Genomic DNA, 24,044 nt, shown 5'->3' with positions numbered 1-24,044 from the left:
TGTATTCACACACCAGTGACCTCTCACTGTATTCACACACCAGTGACCCCTCACTATATTCACACAGCAGTGACCCCTCACTATATTCACACACCAGTGACCTCTCACTATATTCACACACCAGTGACCCCTCACTGTATTCACACACCAGTGACCCCTCACTGTATTCACACAGCAGTGACCCCTCACTGTATTCACACACCAGTGACCCCTCACTGTATTCATACACCAATGACCTCACACTGTATTCACACACCAGTGACCCCTCACTGTATTCACACACCAGTGACCCCTCACTGTATTCACACACCAGTGACCTCTCACTGTATTCACACACCAGTGACCCCTCACTATATTCACACACCAGTGACCCCTCACTGTATTCACACACCAGTGACCCCTCACTGTATTCATACACCAATGACCTCTCACTGTATTCACACACCAGTGACACCTCACTATATTCACACACCAGTGACCCCTCACTGTATTCACACACCAGTGACCCCTCACTGTATTCACACACCAGTGACCCCTCACTGTATTCACACCAGTGACCCCTCACTGTATTCACACACCATTGACCTCTCACTGTATTCACACACCAGTGACCCCTCACTTTATTCACACACCAGTGACCCCTCACTGTATTCACACACCAGTGACCCCTCACTGTATTCATACACCAGTGACCCTCACTGTATTCACACACCAGTGACCTCTCACTGTATTCACACACAGTGAACCCTCACTGTATTCACACTCCAGTGTCCCCTCACTGTATTCACACACCAGTGACCCCTCACTGTATTCACACCAGTGACCCCTCACTGTATTCACACACCAGTGACCCCTCACTGTATTCACACCAGTGACCCCTCACTGTATTCACACACCAGTGACCCCTCACTTTATTCACACACCAGTGACCCCTCACTGTATTCACACACCAGTGACCCCTCACTGTATTCATACACCAGTGACCCTCACTGTATTCACACACCAGTGACCTCTCACTGTATTCACACACAGTGACCCCTCACTGTATTCACACACCAGTGACCCCTCACTTTATTCACACACCAGTGACCCCTCACTATATTCACACACCAGTGACCTCTCACTGTATTCATACACCAATGACCTCACACTGTATTCACACACCAGTGACCCCTCACTGTATTCACACACCAGTGACCCCTCACTATATTCACACACCAGTGACCCCTCACTGTATTCACACACCAGTGACCCCTCACTGTATTCACACACCAGTGACCCCTCACTGTATTCACACCAGTGACCCCTCACTGTATTCACACACCATTGACCTCTCACTGTATTCACACACCAGTGACCCCTCACTTTATTCACACACCAGTGACCCCTCACTGTATTCACACACCAGTGACCCCTCACTGTATTCATACACCAGTGACCCTCACTGTATTCACACACCAGTGACCTCTCACTGTATTCACACACCAGTGACCCCTCACTGTATTCACACATCAGTGACCTTTCACTGTATTCACACTCCAGTGTCCCCTCACTGTATTCACACACCAGTGACCCCTCACTGTATTCACACCAGTGACCCCTCACTGTATTCACACACCAGTGACCCCTCACTGTATTCACACACCAGTGACCCATCACTGTATTCACACCAGTGACCCCTCACTATATTCACACACCAGTGACCTCTCACTGTATTCACACACCAGTGACCCCTCACTATATTCACACACCAGTGACCCCTCACTGTATTCACACACCAGTGACCCCTCACTGTATTCACACACCAGTGACCCCTCACTGTATTCATACACCAATGACCTCACACTGTATTCACACCAGTGACCCCTCACTGTATTCACACACCAGTGACCTCTCACTGTATTCACACCAGTGACCCCTCACTGTATTCACACACCAGTGACCCCTCACTGTATTCACACACCAGTGACCCCTCACTGTATTCACACACCAGTGACCCCTCACTGTATTCACACACCAATGACCCCTCACTGTATTCACACACCAGTGACCCCTCACTGTATTCACACACCAGTGACCTCTCACTGTATTCACACACCAGTGACCCCTCACTGTATTCATACACCAGTGACCCTCACTGTATTCATACACCAATGACCTCTCACTGTATTCACACACCAGTGACCCCTCACTGTATTCACACACCAGTGACCCCTCACTATATTCACACACCAGTGACCCCTCACTGTATTCACACACCAGTGACCCCTCACTGTATTCATACACCAATGTCCCCTCACTGTATTCACACACCAGTGACCCCTCACTGTATTCATACACCAATGACCTCTCACTGTATTCACACACCAGTGACACCTCACTATATTCACACACCAGTGACCCCTCACTGTATTCACACACCAGTGACCCCTCACTGTATTCACACACCAGTGACCCCTCACTGTATTCACACACCATTGACCTCTCACTGTATTCACACACCAGTGACCCCTCACTTTATTCACACACCAGTGACCCCTCACTATATTCACACACCAGTGACCCCTCACTGTATTCATACACCAGTGACCCTCACTGTATTCACACACCAGTGACCTCTCACTGTATTCACACACCAGTGACCCCTCACTGTATTCACACATCAGTGACCTTTAACTGTATTCACACTCCAGTGTCCCCTCACTGTATTCACACACCAGTGACCCCTCACTGTATTCACACCAGTGACCCCTCACTGTATTCACACACCAGTGACCCCTCACTGTATTCACACCAGTGACCCCTCACTGTATTCACACCAGTGACCCCTCACTATATTCACACACCAGTGACCTCTCACTGTATTCACACACCAGTGACCCCTCACTGTATTCACACACCAGTGACCTCTCACTGTATTCACACACCAGTGACCCCTCACTGTATTCACACATCAGTGACCTTTCACTGTATTCACACTCCAATGTCCCCTCACTGTATTCACACACCAGTGACCCCTCACTGTATTCACACCAGTGACCCCTCACTGTATTCACACACCAGTGACCCCTCACTGTATTCACACCAGTGACCCCTCACTGTATTCACACCAGTGACCCCTCACTATATTCACACACCAGTGACCTCTCACTGTATTCACACACCAGTGACCCCTCACTGTATTCACACACCAGTGACCTCTCACTGTATTCACACACCAGTGACCCCTCACTATATTCACACACCAGTGACGCCTCACTGTATTCACACACCAGTGACCCCTCACTGTATTCACACACCAGTGACCCCTCACTGTATTCATACACCAATGACCTCACACTGTATTCACACACCAGTGACCCCTCACTGTATTCACACACCAGTGACCCCTCACTGTATTCACACACCAGTGACCTCTCACTGTATTCACACACCAGTGACCCCTCACTATATTCACACAGCAGTGACCCCTCACTATATTCACACACCAGTGACCTCTCACTATATTCACACACCAGTGACCCCTCACTGTATTCACACACCAGTGACCCCTCACTGTATTCACACAGCAGTGACCCCTCACTGTATTCACACACCAGTGACCCCTCACTGTATTCATACACCAATGACCTCACACTGTATTCACACACCAGTGACCCCTCACTGTATTCACACACCAGTGACCCCTCACTGTATTCACACACCAGTGACCTCTCACTGTATTCACACACCAGTGACCCCTCACTATATTCACACACCAGTGACCCCTCACTGTATTCACACACCAGTGACCCCTCACTGTATTCATACACCAATGACCTCTCACTGTATTCACACACCAGTGACACCTCACTATATTCACACACCAGTGACCCCTCACTGTATTCACACACCAGTGACCCCTCACTGTATTCACACACCAGTGACCCCTCACTGTATTCACACCAGTGACCCCTCACTGTATTCACACACCATTGACCTCTCACTGTATTCACACACCAGTGACCCCTCACTTTATTCACACACCAGTGACCCCTCACTGTATTCACACACCAGTGACCCCTCACTGTATTCATACACCAGTGACCCTCACTGTATTCACACACCAGTGACCTCTCACTGTATTCACACACAGTGAACCCTCACTGTATTCACACTCCAGTGTCCCCTCACTGTATTCACACACCAGTGACCCCTCACTGTATTCACACCAGTGACCCCTCACTGTATTCACACACCAGTGACCCCTCACTGTATTCACACCAGTGACCCCTCACTGTATTCACACACCAGTGACCCCTCACTTTATTCACACACCAGTGACCCCTCACTGTATTCACACACCAGTGACCCCTCACTGTATTCATACACCAGTGACCCTCACTGTATTCACACACCAGTGACCTCTCACTGTATTCACACACAGTGACCCCTCACTGTATTCACACACCAGTGACCCCTCACTTTATTCACACACCAGTGACCCCTCACTATATTCACACACCAGTGACCTCTCACTGTATTCATACACCAATGACCTCACACTGTATTCACACACCAGTGACCCCTCACTGTATTCACACACCAGTGACCCCTCACTATATTCACACACCAGTGACCCCTCACTGTATTCACACACCAGTGACCCCTCACTGTATTCACACACCAGTGACCCCTCACTGTATTCACACCAGTGACCCCTCACTGTATTCACACACCATTGACCTCTCACTGTATTCACACACCAGTGACCCCTCACTTTATTCACACACCAGTGACCCCTCACTGTATTCACACACCAGTGACCCCTCACTGTATTCATACACCAGTGACCCTCACTGTATTCACACACCAGTGACCTCTCACTGTATTCACACACCAGTGACCCCTCACTGTATTCACACATCAGTGACCTTTCACTGTATTCACACTCCAGTGTCCCCTCACTGTATTCACACACCAGTGACCCCTCACTGTATTCACACCAGTGACCCCTCACTGTATTCACACACCAGTGACCCCTCACTGTATTCACACACCAGTGACCCATCACTGTATTCACACCAGTGACCCCTCACTATATTCACACACCAGTGACCTCTCACTGTATTCACACACCAGTGACCCCTCACTATATTCACACACCAGTGACCCCTCACTGTATTCACACACCAGTGACCCCTCACTGTATTCACACACCAGTGACCCCTCACTGTATTCATACACCAATGACCTCACACTGTATTCACACCAGTGACCCCTCACTGTATTCACACACCAGTGACCTCTCACTGTATTCACACCAGTGACCCCTCACTGTATTCACACACCAGTGACCCCTCACTGTATTCACACACCAGTGACCCCTCACTGTATTCACACACCAGTGACCCCTCACTGTATTCACACACCAATGACCCCTCACTGTATTCACACACCAGTGACCCCTCACTGTATTCACACACCAGTGACCTCTCACTGTATTCACACACCAGTGACCCCTCACTGTATTCATACACCAGTGACCCTCACTGTATTCATACACCAATGACCTCTCACTGTATTCACACACCAGTGACCCCTCACTGTATTCACACACCAGTGACCCCTCACTATATTCACACACCAGTGACCCCTCACTGTATTCACACACCAGTGACCCCTCACTGTATTCATACACCAATGACCTCTCACTGTATTCACACACCAGTGACACCTCACTATATTCACACACCAGTGACCCCTCACTGTATTCACACACCAGTGACCCCTCACTGTATTCACACACCAGTGACCCCTCACTGTATTCACACCAGTGACCCCTCACTGTATTCACACACCATTGACCCCTCACTGTATTCATACACCAATGACCTCACACTGTATTCACACACCAGTGACCCCTCACTGTATTCACACACCAGTGACCCCTCACTGTATTCACACACCAGTGACCTCTCACTGTATTCACACACCAGTGACCCCTCACTATATTCACACACCAGTGACCCCTCACTGTATTCACACACCAGTGACCCCTCACTGTATTCATACACCAATGACCTCTCACTGTATTCACACACCAGTGACACCTCACTATATTCACACACCAGTGACCCCTCACTGTATTCACACACCAGTGACCCCTCACTGTATTCACACACCAGTGACCCCTCACTGTATTCACACCAGTGACCCCTCACTGTATTCACACACCATTGACCTCTCACTGTATTCACACACCAGTGACCCCTCACTTTATTCACACACCAGTGACCCCTCACTGTATTCACACACCAGTGACCCCTCACTGTATTCATACACCAGTGACCCTCACTGTATTCACACACCAGTGACCTCTCACTGTATTCACACACAGTGAACCCTCACTGTATTCACACTCCAGTGTCCCCTCACTGTATTCACACACCAGTGACCCCTCACTGTATTCACACCAGTGACCCCTCACTGTATTCACACACCAGTGACCCCTCACTGTATTCACACCAGTGACCCCTCACTGTATTCACACACCAGTGACCCCTCACTGTATTCATACACCAGTGACCCTCACTGTATTCATACACCAATGACCTCTCACTGTATTCACACACCAGTGACCCCTCACTGTATTCACACACCAGTGACCCCTCACTATATTCACACACCAGTGACCCCTCACTGTATTCACACACCAGTGACCCCTCACTGTATTCATACACCAATGACCTCTCACTGTATTCACACACCAGTGACACCTCACTATATTCACACACCAGTGACCCCTCACTGTATTCACACACCAGTGACCCCTCACTGTATTCACACACCAGTGACCCCTCACTGTATTCACACCAGTGACCCCTCACTGTATTCACACACCATTGACCCCTCACTGTATTCATACACCAATGACCTCACACTGTATTCACACACCAGTGACCCCTCACTGTATTCACACACCAGTGACCCCTCACTGTATTCACACACCAGTGACCTCTCACTGTATTCACACACCAGTGACCCCTCACTATATTCACACACCAGTGACCCCTCACTGTATTCACACACCAGTGACCCCTCACTGTATTCATACACCAATGACCTCTCACTGTATTCACACACCAGTGACACCTCACTATATTCACACACCAGTGACCCCTCACTGTATTCACACACCAGTGACCCCTCACTGTATTCACACACCAGTGACCCCTCACTGTATTCACACCAGTGACCCCTCACTGTATTCACACACCATTGACCTCTCACTGTATTCACACACCAGTGACCCCTCACTTTATTCACACACCAGTGACCCCTCACTGTATTCACACACCAGTGACCCCTCACTGTATTCATACACCAGTGACCCTCACTGTATTCACACACCAGTGACCTCTCACTGTATTCACACACAGTGAACCCTCACTGTATTCACACTCCAGTGTCCCCTCACTGTATTCACACACCAGTGACCCCTCACTGTATTCACACCAGTGACCCCTCACTGTATTCACACACCAGTGACCCCTCACTGTATTCACACCAGTGACCCCTCACTGTATTCACACACCAGTGACCCCTCACTTTATTCACACACCAGTGACCCCTCACTGTATTCACACACCAGTGACCCCTCACTGTATTCACACACCAGTGACCCCTCACTATATTCACACACCAGTGACCCCTCACTGTATTCACACACCAGTGACCCCTCACTGTATTCACACACCAGTGACCCCTCACTGTATTCACACCAGTGACCCCTCACTGTATTCACACACCATTGACCTCTCACTGTATTCACACACCAGTGACCCCTCACTTTATTCACACACCAGTGACCCCTCACTGTATTCACACACCAGTGACCCCTCACTGTATTCATACACCAGTGACCCTCACTGTATTCACACACCAGTGACCTCTCACTGTATTCACACACCAGTGACCCCTCACTGTATTCACACATCAGTGACCTTTCACTGTATTCACACTCCAGTGTCCCCTCACTGTATTCACACACCAGTGACCCCTCACTGTATTCACACCAGTGACCCCTCACTGTATTCACACACCAGTGACCCCTCACTGTATTCACACACCAGTGACCCATCACTGTATTCACACCAGTGACCCCTCACTATATTCACACACCAGTGACCTCTCACTGTATTCACACACCAGTGACCCCTCACTATATTCACACACCAGTGACCCCTCACTGTATTCACACACCAGTGACCCCTCACTGTATTCACACACCAGTGACCCCTCACTGTATTCATACACCAATGACCTCACACTGTATTCACACCAGTGACCCCTCACTGTATTCACACACCAGTGACCTCTCACTGTATTCACACCAGTGACCCCTCACTGTATTCACACACCAGTGACCCCTCACTGTATTCACACACCAGTGACCCCTCACTGTATTCACACACCAGTGACCCCTCACTGTATTCACACACCAATGACCCCTCACTGTATTCACACACCAGTGACCCCTCACTGTATTCACACACCAGTGACCTCTCACTGTATTCACACACCAGTGACCCCTCACTGTATTCATACACCAGTGACCCTCACTGTATTCATACACCAATGACCTCTCACTGTATTCACACACCAGTGACCCCTCACTGTATTCACACACCAGTGATCCCTCACTATATTCACACACCAGTGACCCCTCACTGTATTCACACACCAGTGACCCCTCACTGTATTCATACACCAATGACCTCTCACTGTATTCACACACCAGTGACACCTCACTATATTCACACACCAGTGACCCCTCACTGTATTCACACACCAGTGACCCCTCACTGTATTCACACACCAGTGACCCCTCACTGTATTCACACCAGTGACCCCTCACTGTATTCACACACCATTGACCCCTCACTGTATTCATACACCAATGACCTCACACTGTATTCACACACCAGTGACCCCTCACTGTATTCACACACCAGTGACCCCTCACTGTATTCACACACCAGTGACCTCTCACTGTATTCACACACCAGTGACCCCTCACTATATTCACACACCAGTGACCCCTCACTGTATTCACACACCAGTGACCCCTCACTGTATTCATACACCAATGACCTCTCACTGTATTCACACACCAGTGACACCTCACTATATTCACACACCAGTGACCCCTCACTGTATTCACACACCAGTGACCCCTCACTGTATTCACACACCAGTGACCCCTCACTGTATTCACACCAGTGACCCCTCACTGTATTCACACACCATTGACCTCTCACTGTATTCACACACCAGTGACCCCTCACTTTATTCACACACCAGTGACCCCTCACTGTATTCACACACCAGTGACCCCTCACTGTATTCATACACCAGTGACCCTCACTGTATTCACACACCAGTGACCTCTCACTGTATTCACACACAGTGAACCCTCACTGTATTCACACTCCAGTGTCCCCTCACTGTATTCACACACCAGTGACCCCTCACTGTATTCACACCAGTGACCCCTCACTGTATTCACACACCAGTGACCCCTCACTGTATTCACACCAGTGACCCCTCACTGTATTCACACACCAGTGACCCCTCACTTTATTCACACACCAGTGACCCCTCACTGTATTCACACACCAGTGACCCCTCACTGTATTCATACACCAGTGACCCTCACTGTATTCACACACCAGTGACCTCTCACTGTATTCACACACAGTGACCCCTCACTGTATTCACACACCAGTGACCCCTCACTTTATTCACACACCAGTGACCCCTCACTATATTCACACACCAGTGACCTCTCACTGTATTCATACACCAATGACCTCACACTGTATTCACACACCAGTGACCCCTCACTGTATTCACACACCAGTGACCCCTCACTATATTCACACACCAGTGACCCCTCACTGTATTCACACACCAGTGACCCCTCACTGTATTCACACACCAGTGACCCCTCACTGTATTCACACCAGTGACCCCTCACTGTATTCACACACCATTGACCTCTCACTGTATTCACACACCAGTGACCCCTCACTTTATTCACACACCAGTGACCCCTCACTGTATTCACACACCAGTGACCCCTCACTGTATTCATACACCAGTGACCCTCACTGTATTCACACACCAGTGACCTCTCACTGTATTCACACACCAGTGACCCCTCACTGTATTCACACATCAGTGACCTTTCACTGTATTCACACTCCAGTGTCCCCTCACTGTATTCACACACCAGTGACCCCTCACTGTATTCACACCAGTGACCCCTCACTGTATTCACACACCAGTGACCCCTCACTGTATTCACACACCAGTGACCCCTCACTGTATTCACACCAGTGACCCCTCACTGTATTCACACACCATTGACCCCTCACTGTATTCATACACCAATGACCTCACACTGTATTCACACACCAGTGACCCCTCACTGTATTCACACACCAGTGACCCATCACTGTATTCACACCAGTGACCCCTCACTATATTCACACACCAGTGACCTCTCACTGTATTCACACACCAGTGACCCCTCACTATATTCACACACCAGTGACCCCTCACTGTATTCACACACCAGTGACCCCTCACTGTATTCACACACCAGTGACCCCTCACTGTATTCATACACCAATGACCTCACACTGTATTCACACCAGTGACCCCTCACTGTATTCACACACCAGTGACCTCTCACTGTATTCACACCAGTGACCCCTCACTGTATTCACACACCAGTGACCCCTCACTGTATTCACACACCAGTGACCCCTCACTGTATTCACACACCAGTGACCCCTCACTGTATTCACACACCAATGACCCCTCACTGTATTCACACACCAGTGACCCCTCACTGTATTCACACACCAGTGACCTCTCACTGTATTCACACACCAGTGACCCCTCACTGTATTCATACACCAGTGACCCTCACTGTATTCATACACCAATGACCTCTCACTGTATTCACACACCAGTGACCCCTCACTGTATTCACACACCAGTGACCCCTCACTATATTCACACACCAGTGACCCCTCACTGTATTCACACACCAGTGACCCCTCACTGTATTCATACACCAATGACCTCTCACTGTATTCACACACCAGTGACACCTCACTATATTCACACACCAGTGACCCCTCACTGTATTCACACACCAGTGACCCCTCACTGTATTCACACACCAGTGACCCCTCACTGTATTCACACCAGTGACCCCTCACTGTATTCACACACCATTGACCCCTCACTGTATTCATACACCAATGACCTCACACTGTATTCACACACCAGTGACCCCTCACTGTATTCACACACCAGTGACCCCTCACTGTATTCACACACCAGTGACCTCTCACTGTATTCACACACCAGTGACCCCTCACTATATTCACACACCAGTGACCCCTCACTGTATTCACACACCAGTGACCCCTCACTGTATTCATACACCAATGACCTCTCACTGTATTCACACACCAGTGACACCTCACTATATTCACACACCAGTGACCCCTCACTGTATTCACACACCAGTGACCCCTCACTGTATTCACACACCAGTGACCCCTCACTGTATTCACACCAGTGACCCCTCACTGTATTCACACACCATTGACCTCTCACTGTATTCACACACCAGTGACCCCTCACTTTATTCACACACCAGTGACCCCTCACTGTATTCACACACCAGTGACCCCTCACTGTATTCATACACCAGTGACCCTCACTGTATTCACACACCAGTGACCTCTCACTGTATTCACACACAGTGAACCCTCACTGTATTCACACTCCAGTGTCCCCTCACTGTATTCACACACCAGTGACCCCTCACTGTATTCACACCAGTGACCCCTCACTGTATTCACACACCAGTGACCCCTCACTGTATTCACACCAGTGACCCCTCACTGTATTCACACACCAGTGACCCCTCACTTTATTCACACACCAGTGACCCCTCACTGTATTCACACACCAGTGACCCCTCACTGTATTCACACACCAGTGACCCCTCACTATATTCACACACCAGTGACCCCTCACTGTATTCACACACCAGTGACCCCTCACTGTATTCACACACCAGTGACCCCTCACTGTATTCACACCAGTGACCCCTCACTGTATTCACACACCATTGACCTCTCACTGTATTCACACACCAGTGACCCCTCACTTTATTCACACACCAGTGACCCCTCACTGTATTCACACACCAGTGACCCCTCACTGTATTCATACACCAGTGACCCTCACTGTATTCACACACCAGTGACCTCTCACTGTATTCACACACCAGTGACCCCTCACTGTATTCACACATCAGTGACCTTTCACTGTATTCACACTCCAGTGTCCCCTCACTGTATTCACACACCAGTGACCCCTCACTGTATTCACACCAGTGACCCCTCACTGTATTCACACACCAGTGACCCCTCACTGTATTCACACACCAGTGACCCATCACTGTATTCACACCAGTGACCCCTCACTATATTCACACACCAGTGACCTCTCACTGTATTCACACACCAGTGACCCCTCACTGTATTCATACACCAATGACCTCACACTGTATTCACACCAGTGACCCCTCACTGTATTCACACACCAGTGACCTCTCACTGTATTCACACCAGTGACCCCTCACTGTATTCACACACCAGTGACCCCTCACTGTATTCACACACCAGTGACCCCTCACTGTATTCACACACCAGTGACCCCTCACTGTATTCACACACCAATGACCCCTCACTGTATTCACACACCAGTGACCCCTCACTGTATTCACACACCAGTGACCTCTCACTGTATTCACACACCAGTGACCCCTCACTGTATTCATACACCAGTGACCCTCACTGTATTCATACACCAATGACCTCTCACTGTATTCACACACCAGTGACCCCTCACTGTATTCACACACCAGTGACCCCTCACTGTATTCACACACCAGTGACCCCTCACTGTATTCACACACCAGTGACCCCTCACTGTATTCATACACCAGTGACCCTCACTGTATTCACACACCAGTGACCTCTCACTGTATTCACACACAGTGAACCCTCACTGTATTCACACTCCAGTGTCCCCTCACTGTATTCACACACCAGTGACCCCTCACTGTATTCACACCAGTGACCCCTCACTGTATTCACACACCAGTGACCCCTCACTGTATTCACACCAGTGACCCCTCACTGTATTCACACACCAGTGACCCCTCACTGTATTCATACACCAGTGACCCTCACTGTATTCATACACCAATGACCTCTCACTGTATTCACACACCAGTGACCCCTCACTGTATTCACACACCAGTGACCCCTCACTATATTCACACACCAGTGACCCCTCACTGTATTCACACACCAGTGACCCCTCACTGTATTCATACACCAATGACCTCTCACTGTATTCACACACCAGTGACACCTCACTATATTCACACACCAGTGACCCCTCACTGTATTCACACACCAGTGACCCCTCACTGTATTCACACACCAGTGACCCCTCACTGTATTCACACCAGTGACCCCTCACTGTATTCACACACCATTGACCCCTCACTGTATTCATACACCAATGACCTCACACTGTATTCACACACCAGTGACCCCTCACTGTATTCACACACCAGTGACCCCTCACTGTATTCACACACCAGTGACCTCTCACTGTATTCACACACCAGTGACCCCTCACTATATTCACACACCAGTGACCCCTCACTGTATTCACACACCAGTGACCCCTCACTGTATTCATACACCAATGACCTCTCACTGTATTCACACACCAGTGACACCTCACTATATTCACACACCAGTGACCCCTCACTGTATTCACACACCAGTGACCCCTCACTGTATTCACACACCAGTGACCCCTCACTGTATTCACACCAGTGACCCCTCACTGTATTCACACACCATTGACCTCTCACTGTATTCACACACCAGTGACCCCTCACTTTATTCACACACCAGTGACCCCTCACTGTATTCACACACCAGTGACCCCTCACTGTATTCATACACCAGTGACCCTCACTGTATTCACACACCAGTGACCTCTCACTGTATTCACACACAGTGAACCCTCACTGTATTCACACTCCAGTGTCCCCTCACTGTATTCACACACCAGTGACCCCTCACTGTATTCACACCAGTGACCCCTCACTGTATTCACACACCAGTGACCCCTCACTGTATTCACACCAGTGACCCCTCACTGTATTCACACACCAGTGACCCCTCACTTTATTCACACACCAGTGACCCCTCACTGTATTCACACACCAGTGACCCCTCACTGTATTCACACACCAGTGACCCCTCACTATATTCACACACCAGTGACCCCTCACTGTATTCACACACCAGTGACCCCTCACTGTATTCACACACCAGTGACCCCTCACTGTATTCACACCAGTGACCCCTCACTGTATTCACACACCATTGACCTCTCACTGTATTCACACACCAGTGACCCCTCACTTTATTCACACACCAGTGACCCCTCACTGTATTCACACACCAGTGACCCCTCACTGTATTCATACACCAGTGACCCTCACTGTATTCACACACCAGTGACCTCTCACTGTATTCACACACCAGTGACCCCTCACTGTATTCACACATCAGTGACCTTTCACTGTATTCACACTCCAGTGTCCCCTCACTGTATTCACACACCAGTGACCCCTCACTGTATTCACACCAGTGACCCCTCACTGTATTCACACACCAGTGACCCCTCACTGTATTCACACACCAGTGACCCATCACTGTATTCACACCAGTGACCCCTCACTATATTCACACACCAGTGACCTCTCACTGTATTCACACACCAGTGACCCCTCACTATATTCACACACCAGTGACCCCTCACTGTATTCACACACCAGTGACCCCTCACTGTATTCACACACCAGTGACCCCTCACTGTATTCATACACCAATGACCTCACACTGTATTCACACCAGTGACCCCTCACTGTATTCACACACCAGTGACCTCTCACTGTATTCACACCAGTGACCCCTCACTGTATTCACACACCAGTGACCCCTCACTGTATTCACACACCAGTGACCCCTCACTGTATTCACACACCAGTGACCCCTCACTGTATTCACACACCAATGACCCCTCACTGTATTCACACACCAGTGACCCCTCACTGTATTCACACACCAGTGACCTCTCACTGTATTCACACACCAGTGACCCCTCACTGTATTCATACACCAGTGACCCTCACTGTATTCATACACCAATGACCTCTCACTGTATTCACACACCAGTGACCCCTCACTGTATTCACACACCAGTGACCCCTCACTGTATTCACACACCAGTGACCCCTCACTGTATTCACACACCAGTGACCCCTCACTGTATTCATACACCAATGACCTCTCACTGTATTCACACACCAGTGACACCTCACTATATTCACACACCAGTGACCCCTCACTGTATTCACACACCAGTGACCCCTCACTGTATTCACACACCAGTGACCCCTCACTGTATTCACACCAGTGACCCCTCACTGTATTCACACACCATTGACCCCTCACTGTATTCATACACCAATGACCTCACACTGTATTCACACACCAGTGACCCCTCACTGTATTCACACACCAGTGACCCCTCACTGTATTCACACACCAGTGACCTCTCACTGTATTCACACACCAGTGACCCCTCACTATATTCACACACCAGTGACCCCTCACTGTATTCACACACCAGTGACCCCTCACTGTATTCATACACCAATGACCTCTCACTGTATTCACACACCAGTGACACCTCACTATATTCACACACCAGTGACCCCTCACTGTATTCACACACCAGTGACCCCTCACTGTATTCACACACCAGTGACCCCTCACTGTATTCACACCAGTGACCCCTCACTGTATTCACACACCATTGACCTCTCACTGTATTCACACACCAGTGACCCCTCACTTTATTCACACACCAGTGACCCCTCACTGTATTCACACACCAGTGACCCCTCACTGTATTCATACACCAGTGACCCTCACTGTATTCACACACCAGTGACCTCTCACTGTATTCACACACAGTGAACCCTCACTGTATTCACACTCCAGTGTCCCCTCACTGTATTCACACACCAGTGACCCCTCACTGTATTCACACCAGTGACCCCTCACTGTATTCACACACCAGTGACCCCTCACTGTATTCACACCAGTGACCCCTCACTGTATTCACACACCAGTGACCCCTCACTTTATTCACACACCAGTGACCCCTCACTGTATTCACACACCAGTGACCCCTCACTGTATTCATACACCAGTGACCCTCACTGTATTCACACACCAGTGACCTCTCACTGTATTCACACACAGTGACCCCTCACTGTATTCACACACCAGTGACCCCTCACTTTATTCACACACCAGTGACCCCTCACTATATTCACACACCAGTGACCTCTCACTGTATTCATACACCAATGACCTCACACTGTATTCACACACCAGTGACCCCTCACTGTATTCACACACCAGTGACCCCTCACTATATTCACACACCAGTGACCCCTCACTGTATTCACACACCAGTGACCCCTCACTGTATTCACACACCAGTGACCCCTCACTGTATTCACACCAGTGACCCCTCACTGTATTCACACACCATTGACCTCTCACTGTATTCACACACCAGTGACCCCTCACTTTATTCACACACCAGTGACCCCTCACTGTATTCACACACCAGTGACCCCTCACTGTATTCATACACCAGTGACCCTCACTGTATTCACACACCAGTGACCTCTCACTGTATTCACACACCAGTGACCCCTCACTGTATTCACACATCAGTGACCTTTCACTGTATTCACACTCCAGTGTCCCCTCACTGTATTCACACACCAGTGACCCCTCACTGTATTCACACCAGTGACCCCTCACTGTATTCACACACCAGTGACCCCTCACTGTATTCACACACCAGTGACCCATCACTGTATTCACACCAGTGACCCCTCACTATATTCACACACCAGTGACCTCTCACTGTATTCACACACCAGTGACCCCTCACTATATTCACACACCAGTGACCCCTCACTGTATTCACACACCAGTGACCCCTCACTGTATTCACACACCAGTGACCCCTCACTGTATTCATACACCAATGACCTCACACTGTATTCACACCAGTGACCCCTCACTGTATTCACACACCAGTGACCTCTCACTGTATTCACACCAGTGACCCCTCACTGTATTCACACACCAGTGACCCCTCACTGTATTCACACACCAGTGACCCCTCACTGTATTCACACACCAGTGACCCCTCACTGTATTCACACACCAATGACCCCTCACTGTATTCACACACCAGTGACCCCTCACTGTATTCACACACCAGTGACCTCTCACTGTATTCACACACCAGTGACCCCTCACTGTATTCATACACCAGTGACCCTCACTGTATTCATACACCAATGACCTCTCACTGTATTCACACACCAGTGACCCCTCACTGTATTCACACACCAGTGACCCCTCACTATATTCACACACCAGTGACCCCTCACTGTATTCACACACCAGTGACCCCTCACTGTATTCATACACCAATGACCTCTCACTGTATTCACACACCAGTGACACCTCACTATATTCACACACCAGTGACCCCTCACTGTATTCACACACCAGTGACCCCTCACTGTATTCACACACCAGTGACCCCTCACTGTATTCACACCAGTGACCCCTCACTGTATTCACACACCATTGACCTCTCACTGTATTCACACACCAGTGACCCCTCACTTTATTCACACACCAGTGACCCCTCACTGTATTCACACACCAGTGACCCCTCACTGTATTCATACACCAGTGACCCTCACTGTATTCACACACCAGTGACCTCTCACTGTATTCACACACAGTGACCCCTCACTGTATTCACACTCCAGTGTCCCCTCACTGTATTCACACACCAGTGACCCCTCACTGTATTCACACACCAGTGACCCCTCACTGTATTCACACCAGTGACCCATCACTGTATTCACACCAGTGACCCCTCACTATATTCACACACCAGTGACCTCTCACTGTATTCACACACCAGTGACCCCTCACTGTATTCACACACCAGTGACCCCTCACTGTATTCACACACCAGTGACCCCTCACTGTATTCACACACCAGTGACCCCTCACTGTATTCATACACCAATGACCTCACACTGTATTCACACCAGTGACCCCTCACTGTATTCACACACCAGTGACCCCTCACTGTATTCATACACCAATGACCTCACACTGTATTCACACACCAGTGACCCCTCACTGTATTCACACACCAGTGACCTCTCACTGTATTCACACACGTGACCCCTCACTATATTCACACACCAGTGACCCCTCACTATATTCACACACCAGTGACCTCTCACTGTATTCATACACCAATGACCTCACACTGTATTCACACACCAGTGACCCCTCACTGTATTCACACACCAGTGACCCCTCACTATATTCACACACCAGTGACCCCTCACTGTATTCACACACCAGTGACCCCTCACTGTATTCACACACCAGTGACCCCTCACTGTATTCACACCAGTGACCCCTCACTGTATTCACACACCAGTGACCCTTCACTGTATTCACACACCAGTGACCCATCACTGTATTCACACCAGTGACCCCTCACTATATTCACACACCAGTGACCTCTCACTGTATTCACACACCAGTGACCCCTCACTATATTCACACACCAGTGACCCCTCACTGTATTCACACACCAGTGACCCCTCACTGTATTCACACACCAGTGACCCCTCACTGTATTCATACACCAATGACCTCACACTGTATTCACACACCAGTGACCCCTCACTGTATTCACACACCAGTGACCTCTCACTGTATTCACACCAGTGACCCCTCACTGTATTCACACACCAGTGACCCCTCACTGTATTCACACACCAGTGACCCCTCACTGTATTCACACAACAGTGACCCCTCACTGTATTCACACACCAATGACCCCTCACTGTATTCACACACCAGTGACCCCTCACTGTATTCACACACCAGTGACCTCTCACTGTATTCACACACCAGTGACCCCTCACTGTATTCATACACCAGTGACCCTCACTGTATTCATACACCAATGACCTCTCACTGTATTCACACACCAGTGACCCCTCACTGTATTCACACACCAGTGATCCCTCACTGTATTCACACATCAGTGACCTTTCACTGTATTCACACTCCAGTGACCCCTCACTGTATTCACACACCAGTGACCTTTCACTGTATTCACACACCAGTGACCCCTCACTGTATTCACACATCAGTGACCTTTCACTGTCTTCACACTCCAGTGACCCCTCACTGTATTCACACACCAGTGACCCCTCACTGTATTCACACACCAGTGACCCCTCACTGTATTCACACACCAGTGACCTTTCACTGTCTTCACACTCCAGTGACCCCTCACTGTATTCACATACCAGTGACCCCGACAGTATTCACACCAGCAGGGTTTACACAGCAGTAGATCCCCAAACGCACAGAGACAGTACCAGGCCAATTGCTCTCATTCAGAACTTAAAAATTAAAATATCTTAGTAGATACAGTCAGAACCCTGAATGAATGGCGTATTTAACATATGATTTATATTTATATTGTTTAACGGGCGTCAATCTTTGCCCCTGTAAGTGGGCGCGGGGTTTGCTGTTGTGCTGTGATTGGCAGGGGGACAATAGGTAAGTATATGAGGAATATGAGGTGTGCCGAATGTTTGTGGGATGAGCAGCGAGAGATTGTGGCGGAGGTGCGGCAAATGAGGGTACGGGACCCAGAAGAGCTGAGGGCCCAGGGGCAGCACAGGCCAGCCCACACCGCAATATGTGTGCGCACTAGGTACGTGCAGCAGAGCAGGTCTCCAGTCGTCCTGGTTAACCCTTGCTACTGGATAAAGGCCTAGCTCTGTCAAGCCCGTGTGGTGGCTGATGTGCAACGGTCACCACACGTTAAAAAAATCCACGCACAGGCATCTTCCACCCCCTCAACTGGAGTTCAGGACTGGAACATCGGGTCCTTCATTGAAACATCTGTGAACCCATGTGGAAGCAAGTCATCCTCGTTCGAGGGACTGCCTATGATGATGATATTTACATCATCACACCCGAGTCAAATTCTGCCTCATGCATGGAAATAAACCACGAAAATAGAAACATTGGTTCCATTCTCAAAGTATCACAATGTTGAATTTGTTGTAACATTGAGTCATGTTCAACAGTAGATGATGCTGCAAAGTGAACTACCTGCACCTTATTCACAACGCAGAATCGAATTATTAGCAACGCACCCTAGAGCTATGCTTTGTTTTGAAGTAATCTCTGGCGAATTCTGTAGCGACCTTGGTTATTAATAAGCAGCAAGACTCTGTGGAGATCGTTTTATGCTGCAGTCAACAACTCTCGACATGTGTGATCCACGTGGACCTGAGCCTCATCAGCACAATGTTTCTTTGAGACCGTCGTGTCTTGCACCACACTCTGAGCAATATCATCATCATCATAGGCAGTCCCTCGGGGTCGAGAATGACTTGCTTCCACACTAAAAAATGAGTACTCAGGTGACCGATGAACTCATTTTAAACGGTGGAAGATGCCTGTGCGTGAAGTCTTTTAACGTGGGGTAGCCGTTGCACACCAGCCACCACACGGGCTTGACGGAGCGAGGTCTTGGTCCAGTGGTAAGGGGATCCAAGATGACTGGAGACCAGGCTGCGCCGCATGTGCCAATACACACACAAAAGCAATAGGATAGTAGCTGACCCACTCCCAATAGCGAATTAGTGGCTCCAGCTCTGTTACCCGCTAAGAGCAGTTCTGATTTAGCCCCGCCTCTCTATGGGGAAAGCAGCAGTCCCCCCCACTCCCACTGTGCCCCTCCTGATTGTGTGGCCAAGATCTGGAATTTACTGCTCCAAGACACTGTGCTATCCCCCAAGTCCATCTGATTCCAGCAAGTGCTGTCCTTGCTGGTTGTGCGTTGCAAGTTATTAATGGATAAGACTTGGTTTAAAAGCACATACTATGGACACATAAGGGAGGAAGGATTTCATACCGAAAGCAGTCTGCTCACACAATTGGTTTCTCTGACACTATCAAACTTGAAGCCAGCATGAGTACCATAAATAATGGGAGTAAAAGGGAAGTGGATTTTATTCCCATTGCATGCAACATCGAGCCCTTCAGAGATACAGAAATACACCAGAGAGTATCTGTGCTGGAAGTGAAACAGATTGTGAGAAATGGAATGACCTATTCGCCTTTGTTAAATGTGGACAGATATATTTCTGTGTCTCTCAGTGGCCCTGTATACCCTTCCCCAGACCCCCCCCCCCCCACCACCCCTACTCTCCCACTCACACAGCACAACCTCCAACTGACCGCAAGCTTTCCTCTGGAGCTCAGACATTTCTCACTTAACTGGCTGAACTAAAATTCAATGCGAGTGCGTAGACTGTTTCAATAGCGTCCACAGGCCACTACAGAGACTGTGGTCAACCACCAGTGATGATTAATGGAACCGTTAGCTTCAGGAATGAGAAACCATACATGGGGGCCATATCTTTTGCTTACTGTCCTAGAGTGTGCAGTCCTCATCTCACACTTGCCCTGTCGATGGAAGCAGTTAGCAGAAATATGATGCAATGCCCTCATGCACATTAAGACAGCTACACTTGCAGTCGTTCAAGGTGGTAAGGGGAATAGAGAGCTTACCCTGCAAAGCAGCATATGCTTTTTCCAGTGATGTTATTCGTCTGGGTGCTTGGATGTGGAGAGAGCAGAAGAGAAAATGCGAGTATCAATTTCAGTTACAAATACAGAATCCTGTTACTAGAAACAAATAAAACAAGACGCTCCTATTATTTAACTCCTGACTAAATGGGGTCTACCCATGTATTCAAAATCCAGGTCATTCTAAATTGAGAGCCAGTCTCACTCACTTGAATACTGTACGGTATTTAATCATCTTCAAAGTGGAGCTGATTAGATGGCACATCGGTCAATCCAATTTAATGACACCTAATAAACTTAAATTGGTTTTTGAAGTTCATCTTCCCTGAGGCGGTAAACCTTGCTGTCATGCGATGCTCCATGTATGGATTCAACTCACCCAAATAAGGCCAGCAATTTGGAATGATTCAAGATCATGACCATTCAGGGAAGTCATATTAACCGAAACGTATCCTACTCAAATCGCACCCCTTTCTGGCTGCTGCAGAAACAGCTTTGACCGTTGGTGTCTTTGGTCTCGGACCACACATTCATTGCGTCTGAGAGGAGACAAAGGGGTGGGTTGAGCTAAAACAGGGTCCAAGATTCTTTTTGGAAATAGCACAGGGACAAAACAAATCCTGCTCCAGAGATTTCCACAGCAGGGTGAAGCGTGGTTACATGCAATAGCCTGGCTTCGCATGATGGGGGCTCACTATCAGGTACAGGACTGAAAGTTTTCATGGCCCCGGGGAATACTTTTGGGATTTGCTTCCATGAAAGGCGGACACACCTGGGTTCCATTATAATGGACAACTGCCTGACAGCTACTTATTTTTTATCAAAACACAGAGCAACAAATACTGACTGATTGAATTGGTTAAATCTAGCAAAAGAGTTGATGTATGTAAACAGATGTACAATATTGGCAAATGGGATGTAGGACTTTGTCCGAGCAAGGCCACGGACTGCGATGATTTGGAAGGTGGTGGCAGGGAGGGTAGTTGGAGAACATTAGGAAAAGTCATGGACACCAGTTTCAGCAATGGTGAGGTTTGGGAAGAGGTAAGAACAGAGGAACGCAATATCATGGAAGTGGAAGAAGTTATGGTAATAAAGCAGATGTAGGGGGAAAAAAAGAAAGACTTGCATTTATATAGCGCCTTTCACGACCACCGAACGTCTCAACGCGCTTTACAGCCAATGAAGTACCTTTTTGAAGTGTAATGTGGGAAACGCGGCAGCCAATTTGCGCACAACAAGCTCTCACAAACAGTAATGTGATAATGACCAGATAATCTGTTTTTGAAATGTTGATTGAGGGGTAAATATTGGCCAGGACACCAGGAAGAACTCCCCTGCTCTTCAAAATAGTGCCATGGGATCTTTTACGTCCACCTGAGAGGGCAGACGGGGCATCGGTTTAACATCTCATCCGAAAGACAGCACCTCTGACAGTGCAGCACTGCCTCAGCACTGCATTGGAGTGTCAGCCTAGATTTTTGTCCTCAAGTCCCTAGAGTGAGACTTGAACCCATAACCTTTTGACTCAGAGGCGAGTGTGCTACCCACTGAGCCACAGCTGACACTGTATGGAGAGAAAGCTGAGTTGAGGGTCGAGGCGCAAGGCAAGTTGGGGAGGTTAACTGAGTCAAAGCTAGAAGCATGTGGGTGCTCACCGGAGCCAAGAGGAATGGCTTTGGTCTTGCTAACTTTGAGCAAGAGGAAATCTTGGCTCATCCAGGTCTTGGTGCTGGTCAGTTGGTGAGCATAGCTCTTGAATTGAAGGCAAAGAAATGAAGCTGGGTGTCGACTGCCAACTTCATGCTTTCTGATGATATCAACAATAAACGGGGAAGGGGGGTAAACGGAGGATAGATCCCTGTGGCCCATGGTGATGGTGCAGGCAGAGGAGAAGTTGCTGGAAGCAATTCAACACCAGCACTATACCGGACATTAACAGCCTCGACCAGGCCAACATCCCCAGCATTGAAGCACTGACCACACTTGATCAACTCCGCTGGGCAGGCCACATAGTTCGCATGCCAGACACGAAGCTCCCAAAGCAAACGATCTACTCGGAGCACC

General features: G+C 48.9%; 1 protein-coding gene across 14 annotated transcripts in view; it reads right to left on the bottom strand.

Annotated features, from left to right (window-relative positions):
* Positions 1-24,044, bottom strand: part of gtf2ird1 (GTF2I repeat domain containing 1) — a 278,277-nt gene that overhangs the window by 39,813 nt on the left and 214,420 nt on the right. For all 14 annotated transcript variants that reach the window (XM_070857306.1, XM_070857298.1, XM_070857299.1 and 11 more), the window contains one exon: positions 21,960-22,007. In XM_070857306.1, coding sequence (XP_070713407.1) covers positions 21,960-22,007 — 48 coding nt within the window. The remainder of the gene's footprint in view (positions 1-21,959; positions 22,008-24,044) is intronic.

Source organism: Pristiophorus japonicus, chromosome 16 (genome assembly GCF_044704955.1).
Source record: "Pristiophorus japonicus isolate sPriJap1 chromosome 16, sPriJap1.hap1, whole genome shotgun sequence".
Taxonomy (NCBI): Eukaryota; Metazoa; Chordata; class Chondrichthyes; family Pristiophoridae; genus Pristiophorus; species Pristiophorus japonicus.
Note: the sequence above shows the minus strand (reverse complement) of the source record. Positions and strands in the feature narration are given on the sequence as shown.